Below are 18,704 nucleotides of genomic sequence, written 5' to 3'. Positions count from 1 at the left end.
CCTCTCGGTTGCAACGAATTTGGATTGATGAATTGATTTATTTAAACGGTTGGTACGAAAATACCCTTTTCATTTTGTTAAACACAGCAGTACCCACCTAGTTAACAAATATTATTCTTAAATATTAAATCCTAATGTAAATATTATGGTTAAATAATGTTATATAAACATATACCTATTACCTATGCGTTCCTATCTACTGTACGTATGTATGCATATTGAAAACGTTAACCATATGTATGTGTAAATACAATGATTAATAATTATCATACGAATACCCAATTACGAGCCTACTGTGATGGACAAAACTTTTGAATTTGTCAGATGAAATGTGCCTAGTATACCGTACCTACTAAATGCGAGTCGGTTTGCACATAAGTTGTAGATAAATAATTTCTCAGGAAGAACTTGCACATGGCAGTTTTTTTACTTCCTGTCACACGGCTGGTACTTAGCCCCTACCTAGTAAGGGTATTACCGGAAGTTTCTACTACAGAAAGACGCGTAATACTATTGAGGTTACTTTTTATGTCGAAGTATAAAAGCTACGAGTACCAATACAAAAGAACCATTTGATTCCCAGGACATTATGCAATGTGAATGGAGTTAGTAAATCCAGGAAGTAGATGAGCAAGGATTATAAGAGAATACATAATAATATATTATTCAACTACGTGCTTATTGACAAAAAACACGAACGTATGAGTTTATTTTAATACGCAGCCGTTTACAGCGAAAATTTAAGAATGTAAGAAGTAATATCAAATTTAGACTAGAACTTATTTCAAAGGCTACATACTCGTTTTTGGTACAGGTATTCCTTGATGGTGATGAAATGTTTTCAAATATTTTACCAAAATAACATGGGGCTATACATAATATGTACATATTCCAAGGACTACATACATTTAAGGCCCAATGCACAAACTAGCCGGCCGCGACGCTGGGTATTTTATGTACTTAATCACAGTCTAACAATCCCGCCTCAATTTTAAATAAAATTTACATTTCAAGCCCTCGTGCATCCAGCTCGAAGTATCTCTCCGAACCGACAAACAAATTAATCCATATATGGTTAAAATAATTTCGGCGCGCTGCCGCCGGCCGTCTCAATAAAAAAATTGTACGGAGACAGGCGACCCTAGCGTTTCGAAATATTCTCAAAGTTTGATTTGATTATAGTGAAAACTTCATCACTTTTGAGTGGTTTTAATGCAATAAAAGAGTATTTTTGAAGTTATTTTATCAGGGACTGTAAAAGGATTTTTGAATCAAATGTCTGTATCAAGCGCAAAGCGCATGACAAGAAAGACATTTTTGCGTGTTTTTATATAAGTTCCTGCATTCATTAAATATCGTCGGTGATATTGCAATACCGCGTAACCAGCTTTTTTTTAAACGAAAATGTTGACAGTTATATCTGTGTATCTAGGAAGTACGTTTAATAGGGATGGAATGACTGAGAAAGATATTGAAATATAGTGCCGGCGCACTTTAATCAACATTGGTAAATAAATGTTTGTCGCAAGAGGCAAAATTAGCAGTTCACAATGGAGCTCTGGTCCCGACCCTGATGTATGGGAGCGCTGAATGGACTTAGTAAAACAGGGATGAAAGTTAGCTGAATGCTGTCGAAATGCGATCTCTCAGCTGAATGCGTGGTAAAACTATCTACGATAGATGCACAAATGTTGAGATCCGTACATTATGTAAGGCCGAGATAAGCACTATCGACAAAATCAAGAAAGGAGCGCTGCGCTGGTTTGGACATGTAGGGCGAGTCGACAGCGAAAGAACGGCTAATATTTACATTGCGAATGTTGATGGATGCAGAAATAGAGGAAGACCGAGAAAGACATGGCATGACCAAATCCAACAAATACTTGAAGATGGACATGTTAAAAGTCGGAATAATCACCGCGCGTGCATGAGAAGATGTATGAATGTAGAGAAAGCGAGATTTGTATGCAAAGAAATAGTGATATGGCGTTCTATCCTCTTTGCCTTTAAGGGTTTACGGTGAAACGGCGTGATGGTTCGTTTGTTTTGTGTAATGATAGTTTTTCTGATGTTCCAGCGGTATTTTTGATTGATTAAAATCGTTAGAAATACATTCACAGAATGCTTTTTAGGATCCCTGCCAAAAATTGAATTGATCGTTACACGCTTTTGCAGTATCACCGGCGATATGGGATTTTAAAATTTGTGATTTCGATCGCTGTATGTCTAACTGTCCGTATATAATTAACAGTTAAATCGCTTGTAATATCACTTCTGTTGGAATGACGCTAATTGATGTTTCTTATATGTGACCCTTAAAGGCCATACATTTTCTCTGAAGCAGTTTCAGAATTATATAAAATAATTTGATTATATATCGTAAGTACGTTAAGAATATGGAAATATCAGGTTTGTTTTTACATATTAAAGTAATGGAGGTTTATGAAGTACTGTCCAGTAAAAAAAAATAATCTGCTAATTATTACCACGCCACGCCCCTAATACGTCACGATTCATGTTTTGTTTCTGACCATTCGAATTTGTTTAAAACATTATCACAAATCTTGACGTAACAACTGTCAAGGCCAAACATCGTTTTTCTTTCTTGTTCTTTTGTTCTTTTTGAAATGTATGTATGAAAACATTTTTCCACAATATCTATATTGATTTTGGAAATTCAATTAATCATTCTAAATCCGTTTAACATATTTTTATTGGTATTCGTGGTAGGTTATATTTCCCTATTCATATTATAAATTATCAATATTTTGTAAGTTTAATTAGCGAACTTTGAGTCTTCAGCTAATTGAATCAGTTTTGTCATTGTTAACAACAACAAAAAATATTGTTATTTTCACGAGGCAGGTACTTTTTAACATGAAATTTATTTTGATTTGTTTAACGATGGGACCCATCGATTTAGCGCACCTGAGTTTCTGCATCAGACGGAGTGTTGTGTCGCCAAGAAGTCGCCTATAGCTCAAAGACGCTGATTTCGACTAAAGCATAACAAGTAGTTGGTAGTTATTATATCTTATCAAAAGCCATATTCATAATCTAATTTGAAAAACAATGCAATCTAGAAATATTCGTAACTTTTGATGAATGTCTATGAATTTCACTGTTTTTTTAAGATCAGCTAACCAGTTAGTCTTTACGCCATAATTAATTTCCTTAATGTAGCCAAATTGTGAGAGATTGATTTTAAATAGTAAAATTATGATGTAGAAAGAACGCTTTAAGTGCAACTAAAAAAATTTTATATTTAATTTTTTATATTGTAACAATTCATCATTGAAGACAGGGCCGGCGCTAGCTGCCAAATCAAATTATGTACTTCGGGAAAAATATTAATATTCTGATCATAGGGAACCAAAAAAATACCCATGCAACATGTGCATAATAGCTGTGACTTTTTAAATATTTTTTTTTGACTTTATTGAACTATATTAAAATACCATTGTTGTCTAACTAAAGAAGTAACTATTAAAAGATTTTGGATGAGTAAAATGTTTATCCTTGTAGCCATAAATAAACATCGAACAATTTAATTTGTTGTATACCTACAATGCACACTATATGTACATGCAAATACAGTATTATCAATTTCGTTGCATCTTTTATGACAACAGTATTTCAAGGCATCAGTATTTCAAGGCTAGAATCATTGATACTAAATTGAATTATTACATTTGTATTACTATTTTTAAATTATGTATTTATTAGTTCAGTAAACATATTATGTAGATAAAAGTGTTACATGTTTTAGATTTAAATTAAAATGATGTATATTTGTAGGTACTTTTAAAAACCCCTCAAAAATACATTACGTCGCATTGGGGGAACAAGGTTTTATGTAGATTCATATTTTTTTTGAGACATGAATCTTTGAAATGAAGACATTATTTTATCTAAAACATTTTATTCATATTGTCTTAATAAACTTAATCATAATTAGGATTGGTTTCAATTTTATTTCAAATTCGGGTGAAGAAAGAACCGATATTTAAAACTAAATATAATAAAAATTAAATGTAAAAAAAAATGTTTTTTGTTTGATTGAACCTTGTTTCCCCGATGCGACGATTTGTTTTGGGATTTGAGCATTGATTTATGTACTCTCATGTATCTGAAATATTTTTCCACCATACTCCAAAGTTAAATAAAACTAAAATGATATTTTCCCGATAGTTTAATTATCGTTGAGGCGATTATTAAATAAAAGACGAGGATCAAACGGTATCTGATAATCTTTGAAGAACTGGCCAAATATTACGAAAGGGCAACGAGTTTCGAGGGATATCATATATCTTATTCTATAGACAATGATCCTGGACTACATCCAAAGTCAAGAGTTCCGAGTAACCAAGAATTACAGTTCCAAGAAATGGAGCATTCAGAACAACACAACCTCTACTAAGCCAAACCCGTGAACCAGACCCATTTGCGCGGTTAATGGAGCATGTTCCGCTTTGCGGTTTACGACAGCCAATTCGCGATTTTTTTCTGAATTGATCTTGACCCGGCCCCGGTTACTTCGCAACTTCGTTCGCAAGTGAGTTGTCAAAATGCCCTCTAGTTTATTAGTACAAGAAACGTTTTCTGAATATTTATTGTCGATTAATCGTAATGATGTTACCCATAAACCTAAATCAGAAAAACATTATTATAATATGGTCATTTATATTTTAAATAAAGCATACCAAAAATAAATGTGTTATGCATAGCTGGAAGTATTTTAGAGAGATTTTTATTCTGTGTTTTTTCACCAGTACCTATTGATATTTCGACAGTCTTTTTTTATTTTATTTTATTTTATTTAGAAAACATACAGTCATACAAAATCAGTATTAAAAACAACAATTTTTTAACATAAAAAGACCAATTAAGTTTTCATAAATTAAAAAGATATAAACATTAAATGTGACAAAAAATAAAAAATAAATAAGAATTTTAGGTGAAAAAAAGATAATTGTTGACATTTGCGTTTTCCATGGAGGTAATAAATTAAAATAAATAAATATACCGAATGTACACTCCGAGCCATCCACGCACACACATGAACGCACATATAAAACATACACAAACATATACATTACATGCGGCACATATGCATAGCACAAACCACTCAAGATGTACATTCAGCAACTATCCCAAATAATCGACCCCATGAAGAAATTTTCTGTACAAATGCAAAGTGCAGTTAAAAATGTCTACATCAATACTGAGTCCGTTATAATTTCTACAGGTGCGTCTAATGAATGAATTCGAGGTATAATTGTTTTTACAAGTTGGTACATAAAAAAGGGAATTTAATCTAGTATAGCGAAGAGGACAACGGAAACCAATATTTTGTAAAAGATACGGCGAATCAACTATGTTATTGAGAATTTTGAAAAGAAAAATTAAATCATATTTAAGGCGCCTTTTTTGTAGTGATTCTATATTAAAATTGATCAAAGATGCGCCGTAATCATTTTCAATGTTACCAAAACGATATTCCAGGCTCCTTATAAATTTCTTTTGAATGTTTTCAATTTGATTAATATATACATTATATTGAGGGGACCATACTAATGAAGCGAATTCGAGTTGACTTCGCACATAAGTATAGTAAAGAAGTTTTAATGTATTTGGTGATGAGAATGGCTTGGAGATTCGTAAGATAAACCCTAGAAGTCTGTACGCCTTATCTACTATTGTATTTATGTGATCTCTAAATAAAAGCTTATCATCCATCAGTACACCCAAATCTCTCGCTTTCATTGAACGATTGACAATTTTCCCAGATAGTTTGTAGTCAAATAGTATACTTTTTTTCTTTCGAGTAAATGACATGACAAGACATTTATCAGAATTCAATAATAACTGATTGTCCTTGCAATAGCAACAGATTCTATCTAAGTCAGCTTGAAGAACTTCGCAATCATTTATTGAAGACACAATTTTAAATACTTTATTGTCATCAGCGTATAGCAAAAAATTTGAGTTTTGAATGCATAAACTTATATCATTGATATAAATAATAAAAAATAAGGGTCCAAGATGCGAACCTTGAGGGACACCTGATGGGATTGGTTTAAATGATGAATTAAATCCCTTGAGTGAGACCGATTGACTGCGGTTACTAATGTAGGAACATATCCAACGATACAGATTCCCCCGTATACCAATGTTCCAAAGCTTGCAAAGTAAGACCGAATGACTTATTTTATCGAAAGCCTTTGAATAATCCGTATATAAAACGTCTACCTGAAAACCTGCATCCATTGCATTCAAAACAATATCGGTAAATTCACAAAGATTTGATTCAACTGACCGTTTCTTATAGAATCCATGTTGATTGGGATTAATATGTGGTTTTATAACATCGAAGAGCTGATCGGTTACTATATTTTCAAGGATTTTACTAAAAATGGGAAGAAGAGAAATGGGTCGATAATTTACTACAAGACTCTTATTTCCTTTTTTATGCACAGGTGTAATATTTGCCTTTTTCCATATTTCAGGAAACGTGCCTTCCTTTATTGATAATTGAAAAAGATAAGTAAGAGGACGCGCAAGCTGTTTAATACATTTAGAAATAAAAAAAGGGTGTATGCCATCAAAGCCAGCACCCTTGCTGACTTTAAGTTTTTTGAGATATTTTGTTACCAATGACTCATTTATTTCTATAGCATTAAGATCAATTACACTATTTTCTTCGGCAGGAACACTACAACTAGATGCATTAGTTTCCAAAAATTCAGAATGGAAATATTCCGCAAAAGCATTACAAATATTCTGACCGCCAATTACCAAATTATCTTTGTAGGACATTTGAAGAGGCACATCACACCCAGCTCGCTTGGACTTGACAAAAGACCAGAAAAGTTTAGGTTCTCGGTTAATGTTATATTCAGCAGTTGTGATAAAATGTAGGTAACATTCCTTATTCGTGCGTTTTTGTCTTTCCCTCAGCAAAGAAAAAGTATGATTTATCTATCATGTATTTGGGGTTTTGCAACACAAAAACTGATCTCAGAGATCCAGGTTCTCCAAAACAGAGCTTTGAGGAGTATTTTCGGTCTGCCTTGGGATACACATGTAAAAGATATATACAGGCAAACCAAAATACTTCCCTTTAAAGTCATACCTATGCATGATATCACCAGCACCATACTAAACATTTTAAATTTCTCAGCTCTTACAAATTTAAAACACCCCCTTAATAACGAGATACATAGCCACAATACGCGTAGCTCAAGAAATCTACATATACCGAAATTTAATTCAACGAAGTTTGGAAAAAAGTCTTTGGAGAATATCTCTCGAACTCTCTATAACAAGCTACCAAGTAAAATTAAAGAAAACAAAATTCGTAAAGTGCAAAGCGTGGCCCTTAAGAATTTCTTCCTAAACCTTTTTATAGAAAACAAATATAAAGGTTATTTTTGACTGGATATTAATTTGATGTTTTACTGTTTCTATTTATAAGAAATTGTGTTTGTTTTCCTTCTTTTTGATTGCTTGCTTTTTAATGGTTTGTTTTATTTAAGGTTTCTCTATATCTGATGTTTAATGCTTTTTAGCTAGGATGTATGTTTTTTTTATTTTATAATTGCATATTTGTAGGATAAAATAGTATTTTTCTTGTTTGTTCTTCATACTATGTACTTTTTGGTTAGGATGTATATTGTATATTTTATAATTGTATATTGTAGTATAAATTTATTAGTCTATCATATTATGTATTTTGTTATAATTGTTATACATTAAACTGGTCCATTTCTGGTTGATCTTTAAATGATGTACTTTTTTTATAATTGTTAGATTTTTCTTTCAAGGTAAGATGTTTGTTTGTAGTTAGGATGTATATTTTTAATTGTATAATTGTTACACTTTAAACTGGCATATCTCTATTGAAATTAATCTGATCTGGTTGATCTTCAAATTTCTATTTGTATGAACTGGTTTAAGATTAGCCAGAAATGCGATGTCTCTTGTAACTCTTTATATCATGTACTTTATAAAATTGTTATATTTTCCTCAGTCCCGGAATGAGTTCTAATAACTCCTGGGAGTATAATGTATATGCATTGTATGATTATATTAAATAAAAAAAAAAAAAATAAAAAAAAAAAAATGATAATCAGACGCTTGAGAGTACTTTTTCCATTTTTTGTGAATTTTTTTTTTTCTGAAATTAACTTTATTAGCGGTCGAGTGTACCATGGAGGATATCGGCAATTATTATTTGTGAGACGCTTGGGAACAAAATTGTTTATAACTCCATTTAGAACAACGTAAAATTGCTGGGTTGCGTCTTCCATGTTCAGATTAGACAAAGTATCGAACCAATTAATATCATCTAAATGGGCACAAACATCATCGTAGTTTGCCTTATGAAATAAACGAACAAATCTTTGATTATCGGGAAGAATTTTGAATTGTAAATTGAGCAAAATTACAAGAGTCTTATGATGGGCGTCTTCCAGTGTTAATGGGGATACACATTCGGTGACTACGCAGTCAAAGTTGGAGATAACTAGATCTAGAATACGGCCACGAGTATTGGCATGCGAATTGAACTGGTAGAAGTTATTAAATGACATAAAATTACATAGAGACTTGCTAAGTGGATCATCCTTAGGATCGAGGGTGCAGTGAGTAAAACTGGGATTCGAAAGCCAGGCAGCATTAGATATATTGAAATCACCAATAATCAGGAAAATTTCATTAGGGGACGTTAAGAGTGTATCGGAAACTTTGTCAAAAAACTCGGATATCACTCGCAAATGTGAATTTCCATGAGGAAAGTAGGAACAGAACATATTTAAGGTTTTGTGATGTGTGATTGTGTTTACTTTAATCCAAATAACTTCCGCCGTTAGGTCCCAAGAATCTACTACAGAACTGCAAAACATTTTTTTGACAGCTATAAGCACGCCTCCACCGAGAGTCTGTTGTGTTTTCTCATAATCACGGTCTCTTCGAAATACGTTATATCTACTATCAAAAATTTCGCTATCATTGATACTTGGAAGGAGCCATGTTTCAGATAAAAAAATCATATCATAATCATTAATCAAGACGTTATTTAAAAAATCATGAGTTTTGGAGCGAATGCCGCGTACGTTTTGGTAGTAAATAGATAGACTATTTATGGGATTAGCGCCTGAGAATATTAAAATATTTCAACCTATTAAACAATAAACTTAAAATACACCAGTAAAATTGATTTAAATTATATTGGACGCACCTGTAAAATGAGTCTCTATATATCAATGCAGTCACTAAAGGCAAGTAGTTCGCTAAATTATACACATTAAAAAAGTTGAAAATAGTACAAAGAAAAGGTAAAAACAAAAAATAAGGAAAACAAGAAATAACACTAATCAGCTGCTTCAAAAGTCATATTATTTTTTCAAGATCAGCGTCTGATGAGATTTTGGATATGGGTGATCCTTCATTTTTCCTAAGGAATATGTTGCCATTTTTCACCCAAAGGAATGCGTACTCTTTATCTATTTTCAACTGCCTCGCTTTACGCAGTAAAAGCTTGTTTGCGGGTGTAAGATGCTCGTTAATGAAAATCCGGCTTGCTTCTCCAGATATTCCAACGTCCGCGGATAACAATTTTTTATGTCTGCGTGCTGCAGTTATAATCGTGTCCTTAAGTTCTCTTCTGATCAAATGTATTATGATATTAGGTTTATCGCGAGAACTGGATCCTGCCGTTGGCCAAGGTTGAACACGGTGAATAGACGTAATTTCTTCTTTTTTGATATTAACTCCAATTTTTTCTGCAATCTTAGAGAATGTGTGTATTAAATTCTCATTTCTGTCAAAAGGCACTCCACTTATTTCAACATTGGAAGCCCTGTCCCACTGCTCTCGTCGTTGCTGATGAAGTTCCAGAACATTGCATTTATCAATCAAGTTTTCAATTTTTGCTTCCATTAATTTTATTTTAGTATTATTCTTTTTAACGCTGTCTTTAGTCGCCTCGACCTCCCCAGATAAATAATTTATTGAGCTTTCCATATCTTTAATGGTTTTATTTAATGATTCAAAATTTTTATTACTTTTTTCTCCCTGCTCATTAAGCTTCAATAATATATCATTCTTTAGTGATTCAAATTTTTTATCAATGTATTCAATCATATAATGATTTATTTCACCTGATTGCTGCTTACTCCTTGTAGTCATTGTAGAATTATATTATGCACCCTCTTTTTATATGTATTCAATTTTTATAAGTATTTTTTATAGTATGTTTTGTATAATTTATTTAGTTAGTATGTGACTTTTAAATATGCCTTTCAACAATAAATATAAATCTTGAGTAGGTTAAATCCGATTCATTCAATTAAATGTTTTTTTTTTAAAAATTAAATGTTTTGAAATTCAAGTGTTTTTATTTTGATAACTTAGTATTGTCACCATTCGTTAGATACAAGCACTTAGCACAGAAGTATTTGCAGAATATAAACACAAAACGACTTTAGATGTGAATTGTTTACACATAACACCGAAATAACGTTTGTGCGTATTTTACACTAAGCACTTTATAATCTCACAATGTTTATTTGTCAAAATGTTGAGTAATTATTTGATTTTTGTTAATTTATATGGACAGCGAAAATTTGTGTCACAGTTAATGTGGATGGTTATTGTTGCAATGATTATTGATGCAGTCATTATTGAAATTCCGCAGGTAAGTTTAATCGTTTCATGTTACTTTTAAAAACTATTTGATTAATATCGATAATATTTATTGTTCAAATATTATCGTTCATACATTGATTTAATATTTGGAAAAAAAACGTTTTTACAAATAACACATAAAATTTCTTTACCCAGAATTTCACCGACTAACGTTCTACCACGTTGAAAAAGACATGTTTTTTTTGGCAAGTTCAACCTTAAGTGTTCCATTTTTTTTACTGTATGTTTTGTTATTTTATGCTTATTTGTTATTTAAATTATTAAGATTCAAAATCGTTTAATGAAAATGAACAGCATTAGTTATTATGAAAACAAAAGTTTATTGTTATTATCACAAATGTAATAAGACTAATTTTTTTAAATCTGCAAATCTCACAAAATATAGGTGTAACTATTTTTAAATTCAATTTATCCATGCAAAAATCAATCAATTTTTAAATATTTTTAATTTAATGAAAAATAAATATCAGCGTTCTTATAATTTACCCAAATACTTTAATTTTTCTGGCCATTTTCAATGAGTTGTAAATAACTCACTATTAGAAAACGGAAATCAAGTTGGGGTAGATTGGGGTTCTAACCTCGGACCTCTGATCTGTGAGTCCGCAACACTAGCCACGGGACCACAACCCGATATATATATGAATATATAAAAAACAGCTTTAAAAATGGCAGAAAGTGGTTTAGATGCAAATATCATAAATAATAATACAATAAAAAAATGGCGTTCAAGAAAAACACGAGTAGCATTATTTTTGTATATAAATCAAAACAGGGTGTTGAAAGCCGGAGATTTCCATTAAAATTTCAGCAGTGCGTTTCGTTACCGTCGGAGGTAATAAATTTGATTGAACATTAACCTTTTTAGAATATGCGACATGACTCGTGTGGTTTGAATAATGGTAAGGAAAATTCGTCGATTTTAGAGTTTAGATAAAGCGTACAATATACTAATTTTACATTCATAGGGAGGACACGTAAAGCTGAATGGTGCATAAATCATCTATCCGTCTCAATACACGCATAATTTATACTCGCATCTACTCCTAATGCACAAACAGAAGATTGTAGTTTTCAATTATTTGTAAGTTAAGGAGATTTTCTTATTTATTTTCAATGCATATTAACTTTGTGGTCAAACATTCTAATGAATGTTAGTAAATATTAGTATTGAAACATTTTTTTACCGAATTTTTATGTTCACCGTTTTCAAGACGTACCCGTTTCTTCGTCAGGATACTCACTACTCTACACTATAATATAGTAATGCTAAAATTCATTATATTTCAAAATCAATATAGAAATTGTAGATAAATGTTTTCATACATAATTTTGAAAATGAAATTGTTGAAAATTTTGTCTTTACAAAAATCTCGACATTTTTGGCCTTGACAATTGTGATGTCAAGATTCGTGACAATGTTCTATTTAAATTTAAACGGCTACAAACGAAGTTCAAAGTGTAACTGAATCGTGACGTATTAGGGTCGTGGCCATTGCAATGAACCGTTTTTTTTACTCGACAGTATTTCATGGACCCTTATTATAAAATTGGAAAAAAACGTAATATTTTCCTCACCATGTAAAGCGCCCTTGAGGTATTTTATTACGAAAATGGCGCTATATAAGTTATCCATAATTATTATTATTATTTCCTAGTAACTAGTATGCAAACTTGTATTTCTGGCGATATTTATTATCATCATTTGTGTTTTGGTACGTAAAAGACTTCAAAAGAAAAAAAAGGTAAAACTATCGGGTAATTTGTGTTTTGCTTACCCTTGATACTCTGGCTCCTTTGTTTCCTTTTCCGGTTCCCGCCTTGGGCTGGCGTGGGCAGGGGCAGGTCGGGCTCCGCGAGGGGGGGCTCCTGGCAGTGTAGCGTCGTGGTGACGGGGGCGCGGGGTCCGCCCGGGGGGCCACGCACGGGAGCGCTAGGGCTGCCGACACGCGGGGCCTCCGCCCGGGGAACTTCGCTGGGAACGGACGTCACCTGTTGGCGTGGAAACATCGAGGAAATGAAAATAAAAAATAAGTTTTGTAATGCTTACATACCTACTATAATAATTACATATTAATATTAATAATTACATATTAATATTAATAATATAACGCTATTTTGATATTATAATACCCGAAGGACGCTTTACAAAGTGATTCTATGAATAGACATTTAATTTTTAATGTAAATTTAAGTGAAATAGTTTGTTTTGTCGTTATAGATTACGGATTTATTCAAATGATTTAGAAAACAAGTGAGTTTTAAGTTTTTTCCGAAACATCACTTCACTCTCAGCGTTTCGAACTGGTTTGCAATTTCGCTGGGAGAGCATTCCATGCCATAGGGCCTTTGACCACCAATGCCCGTTCACTGAATTTAGTGAACTGATTGCGTACAAGTATATATTTTTTTCTACCGGTATCCCAATCGACATACGCGTACAAAATAATGCTGCGAAGATGTGTCAATTTTCTTTGGTGGTATCGAATTAGTAGAAAAATGTGTAATTTTAAATTTAAAAAAATATATATAGGTATAATTAAATCACCGCCATGGTTGATATTATCCTCTTTCTCTCTCCCTCTTTTATTCTTCTGTTATTTTCTTACAATATTTTATAATATAAATACCAACGCGAGTAATAGGGAAATATCACATACTACGAATACCGATTAAAATATAAGAAATGGATTAAGAAAAATTGTATTTTCAAAATCAATATGGATATTGCGGAGAAATATTTTCATACATAACTTAAAAAAAGAAATTATAAAAAATATGTCTCAAGAAAAACGTTTGGCATTGATAATTGTGACGTCAAGATTCGTGACGATGTTCAAAATGAACGGTTCAACCTTACAAAGTTCAAAATCAACATGAACCGTGACGTTTTAGGGGCGTGGCCAATGGAATGACCGTTTTTGCGGGAATTTAAATTATAAATAAAAAAATATGCTACTAAAAAAAATGGTTTTCGTAGACCCTTATTACTTTAAAATTGTAAAAAGTGATATTTCCCAATTCTAAGTTAGTTCAAGTCCTCATGATGAGGAAGTAACCTTTATTTCGGTCGCCGTATAACTCTAAAGTGTAAATGGCTTATTGTCCAATGGCAATTTCTTCCATTTAACCAATAAGATTAAAGGTGTTATGGGTATATTTATAAAATTTCAATATTATGTGAACAATGTAATTAATTCTATTAGAACAAAAAAAGACAGATACTAAAATAGAATTAACAATATGTGTATATAAATAAACTAATATCGAACCCCATATCATAAGATAAAGGGAATACAAATGAAGGAAGAGATGAGTGTTTAAGAAAGAGATAGGACATAGGAGCGGAAATATGTTAAAATCCGTTCGGTATGAAAGGCCGAGACAAACATTTTGGACAAAATCAAGAAATCAGTGTTGCATTGGTTTTGACATGTAAATGGAACGGGTAGCGAATGAACCGCCAAAATGGTTTACGATGCGAATGCTGAACGATGCAGAAAACGAGGAAGATTGAGAAAGACATGCCATAACCAAGTCAAATAAATACTTGAAGACGGACATGTCAAATGCCAGAAGAATCGGCTCGCGTGCATGAGAAGCTGTGTCGATGTAGAGGTAGCGAGATCTGTATGGAAATACAGAGTGATATGGCGTTTTATCCCATCTACTTACCCTTACAGGAGAGTGGCGTGATGGTTTGTTTGTTTGTTTTCTTTGATAGGGAAGAAAGATGATTATTCCATAGTTGAGCCGCATGGACTGTTATGAGTTAGTAAAGAAAGAGAAATTATGGATGGGAAACAAGAGGGTGCTTTGAGAATGTTAACGAAAAGGTAAGCCACTATCTGATAAGTGTTAAATGTTCTTAGTTTATTTTTAAAATGCAATAAAAAATTATTGACACTTTACTTTTACCCCGGTGAAAACTGGTACACAATAAAAAAAAATTAGTGAAGCGATGCCCATTGAGTTGATAAGTCACGATTTTATTAACCTTGAAAATAATTTTTAAATACCTTCAATACAGTCTTAGAAGATTTCCTTTCTCTCGAGAGATAAGCACCGATGGAGTGCCTCCTACGACTGGATCCCGGAAGTGGCATCGTGTGAAACACATCGTCGGGGCTTCCCAAATCCTGCACTCTCCTCTTCATCAGGGCTTGGTCGCCGCCGATCTCGGCGCACGATCTCAGGGAGGTGTTTCTGCTGTGAGTGAAGCGCCTGCTGCTCCTCGTGCAGAACGGGTCCGAGTGGTTGGGAGGGGCGATGTCCGCCGGTCTCGGCTCCCCCTGCAGGATGGCCTGCGCTTCGTTGGAGGAGCCGTTGGCAGACAGTGACCTCAGGAGGGACCGGAAACTTCTTTTGTGGCTGTCGACTCTCGGAGAAGGCATCCCCCCGTTCGGGATTAGATAGGCGCTACTGGACGGACTCTTGGGACTTTGCGGAAAGTCAGATCTCTGAGTACTCGGAGGTTCTCCCAAACTGAGAGTTCTCGGTTTGACGATATTATTATTGGCGTTAATAATATGTTCGCTAAGTTTATTGGCGCCCATTCTAATTTCTCGGTGTCTAAATGGATTCGAATTGGGCTGAATATAAAGCTCGTTTTTAGGTACCGCGAAATACGACGGATTATCTGAAACAAAAATTAAACATAATAAATTAACATTGTCTCTTCAAAAGAACTGTACAATACGATGTAGAATGGCGGTGTGTCGCTAATTTTTACTATTGAAAATGGCGTATTACAAACGATGTTTAGGTTTAATTAGGGGTTATAAAGTACTATTGTTACTCATTTCGGAATGGTTTGTGACACGCGGGTTATAGTAATACACTAAACAACCAATGAATACCGTAAACAAGTTAACAATGAAATGGACGATTCGAAACGCTATTGTGACCGCCGCAGATGAAGTATTCTGTATTCTTCGCATCGAACGTGAGTCAATGCGAAGGCAAATAGTCATATCGGCCACATCAAAGATTAATTGACAAATCTATTCAGTTGTCTGGTACCAATTCAATGCAAGCATGTTGCTGTTGGCTTCTGTATACATAAATATAATATTATTACCCTGGTGCACAGTAGAGCTCGTCACTCGAAGTACAACTCGCAACGACTACCTACTAGCTATGTATAATAAAATGTTGTGGTCCTTTGTCGTCTGACCCCCGCCTCCGCCCCCGTGGTCCGAGTCGAGGGCTAAGGGTCCACTTCACGGCGTTTCATATTCTAAACACGATACAGGGGTCCCAATTACGAGAATTGTTTTATCTACGATAGAATTTTATTTTCTGTTAAGCGAACATAAATCAACAAAATGCGTTTATTGGAAGCTATAAATTCCGAATCACCAAACGTTTCTACAATAAAGAAACTTTGTATGATATGGATACCGTCCGGTTCGTGTAAGTATCTAGTACTTGGTAGTAGTTATGGAAAAATATTTTGGTGTTTGGTAAGTATTTTTGTATGTATACTCTTATAATATACACAGCCCGTAAATATGTCAGTCGGGTTTATATTAAGTCGGAACACATTTTGAACAAATTTCCGTGGATGTGAAGAGTCTGTACCTATTTGTAGTAAGTTTTAACGTTAATTCTCGGTTACAGCATCTGGAACAGATAATGAACGGAAGTTTCTGTTCATAGTTATTAACTTAAGTTTTTACCAAAATACGCTTTAAGTATTTTACAATATAAACGTGAGGATAAAAGTAATACTTCAATAGACGAGTCCATCAACATAAAAAACCGTCAAAAGCTGCACTACAACTTTACTAGACTTCATCCTTTATCTCTCAGACTAGAATATTAGTAGTTCGGATTACATCGACCCCAGGAAGAAGATAATTTGAAGCTATCATCGTCTCTATTCAAATAATTAAGGTGATGAAATCGAAATTGCCTCTCAGACGGATACATAATTCAGCTGAGAAAATTCAGGCATCTATACATATTGCGCCTACATTGTTCGTGGCTCAGAGTCTCATTGTCTAGAGAATTCACTAGAGACCTTTAGCTCTATTGCATGGAACAAAGGAGTTTTGAATTTTGTTTTGGTTTATTGTTTAACAACAAACCCGTAATGGATGGCTTCGGTTTGCGCTTGCAATTCTCGACACGAGTACCAACGGCCCGTTGTATCGCTGTGATCTGTAGCTGACATCGTAGTTTATTAACTTATACTGGTTTTTATCCGTATAGGCGACTCTAGCTAGTGGCGTGTTATTACTCTAAGGTTCACGGAGAATGGAGACTATATAAAATTGTGTACCTATTCGATTTATCGCAAGATAAAATCACCTGAAATTAATAAATTAGTAACTAGACACTAAAAACACTAACACATTCGAGTCTCAGTGTTGGGACAGTTAACAATAATTAATAATAATTCATAATTCGGAAAATATTGTCTGGTTTCTAGATCGAGTTGGTAACTACAAGTTTTAGAAAAATGAGATGTCTTCATAAATGGCATCAAACAATCTTTATTTAAAAAGTAAATAAAAATATTTCGTATTTTACAAATGCAATTTTTGTTTTTAATAATATCAGCTTGCAGTTTTATTTGAATTGTTGATTTAGGATGAGTTTTTAACTTTAAAAGTGCAATATCTCACAACTAGTAAAATGCAGTTACCAACTTGTGCCAGAAAGCTGACGAAATAATGTAAAATAAAAAAATATATGAACGAAATTAAAATTCTAAGATCGTCAGATAAACCCAAAAACGATAAATAGACAATAAAACATTTTTTTTAAAATATAAAATAATATTATTTTTACAATCTGTAATTATAATACCTACATTACTCACTAATGAAGAAGATCAGTGCTACTGGAAATTGGATATAAAAATGTTTTCTTACACGCGGTAAAAATTAGAGCATTGCATTTTTAAAACGCCACAAGTGCTTGGTTAGATAGTCCATTAACAATACCTATTTTTTTTAAACCACTGTACATCCTCATTGTTTTTACTTATTTGATGTTGTTTAGCTCCGAGGGCAAAAGTGAACTCTGGTTTTTTATTTCCACGGGTAAATCGTTTGACAGTTTTTAAGTGCATTATACTAGGACGAAAACCTGACTTGGAAGGACGCGAAGGTGTTGGCAGCCGATAAAGATGCATAGATGTTCTTTGTGGATATCATATTCCCCAACTAGGGAGCGGACATGGAATGATGATGATGATGCTACTATAAATCTCGCTTGTCCTTGCCTTGTTTTAGAACTTTGTATATAGTACCTATTACCTATGTTCCAGCCAATCTTATATGTATCATGTAAATGTGAATGTCTACTACTGTTTTTAATCATATATAATTCTGTGTCTATAAGTTCGTTCATTATTATTTTTTTAACTAGTTAATATCGTTCTATCTCTAATTAATTATGTTCAGAAATATTAAACTGATTTGCCTTTGTTTATACTTCTACTATTAAAATTAAATATGGTAAGCCTTATGTCAGTTTTAAAATTTAAATAATACAAACATTTTCATAATATCGCTGCTTAAATGCAAAAGGGCCGCAAATCGAAAACACCGAAATTCCATTTTATTACAAAAATTAGATTTAAATCGGACATATTTTTTTACGAGAAAAAGACTAAGGATTTTGTAATATAAATTACCCAAAACGCACAACAGCTCTTTCGGCATTTTGTGCAATAGTTAGCACGAGTACAGCTTTAAAAAAGGTATCTGATGATATTAAAAACATGAAAAAACTAAATGATTGGCTCTACTGACAAAAGTCGAGTTGTGGCCCTTTTGAATTTAAGCGGCGATATCTTACTAACACGGGCATTATTACTCTAAGCATAACATTACGAACATCAATGCAAACAGATAAAATAACATGTTAAATGAAAATCACAAAGTTAGTGCTTCAAATGTTATTTTTGATTAAAATAATATGCTATAACTATGTCGTGATCTTTGCAGCTATAAGACGAAGTATGTACTCTCCACTCTCCA

The 18,704-nt window shown here is 33.1% G+C and overlaps 1 protein-coding gene across 1 annotated transcript in view; it reads right to left on the bottom strand.

The window, feature by feature from the left end:
* Positions 1-18,704, bottom strand: part of stumps (DBB domain-containing protein stumps) — an 87,032-nt gene that overhangs the window by 42,789 nt on the left and 25,539 nt on the right. The window contains exons 2-3 of the mRNA XM_088228702.1: positions 14,730-15,349; positions 12,489-12,702 (exon numbers count right to left, since the gene is read on the bottom strand). Of these exons, the coding sequence (XP_088084828.1) occupies positions 12,489-12,702; positions 14,730-15,349 (834 nt within the window). The remainder of the gene's footprint in view (positions 1-12,488; positions 12,703-14,729; positions 15,350-18,704) is intronic.

This window comes from Micrasema longulum, unplaced genomic scaffold, assembly GCF_059751315.1.
Source record: "Micrasema longulum isolate JH-2025_06_02 unplaced genomic scaffold, ASM5975131v1 h1tg000604l, whole genome shotgun sequence".
Classification (NCBI taxonomy): domain Eukaryota; kingdom Metazoa; phylum Arthropoda; class Insecta; order Trichoptera; family Brachycentridae; genus Micrasema; species Micrasema longulum.
Note: the sequence above shows the minus strand (reverse complement) of the source record. Positions and strands in the feature narration are given on the sequence as shown.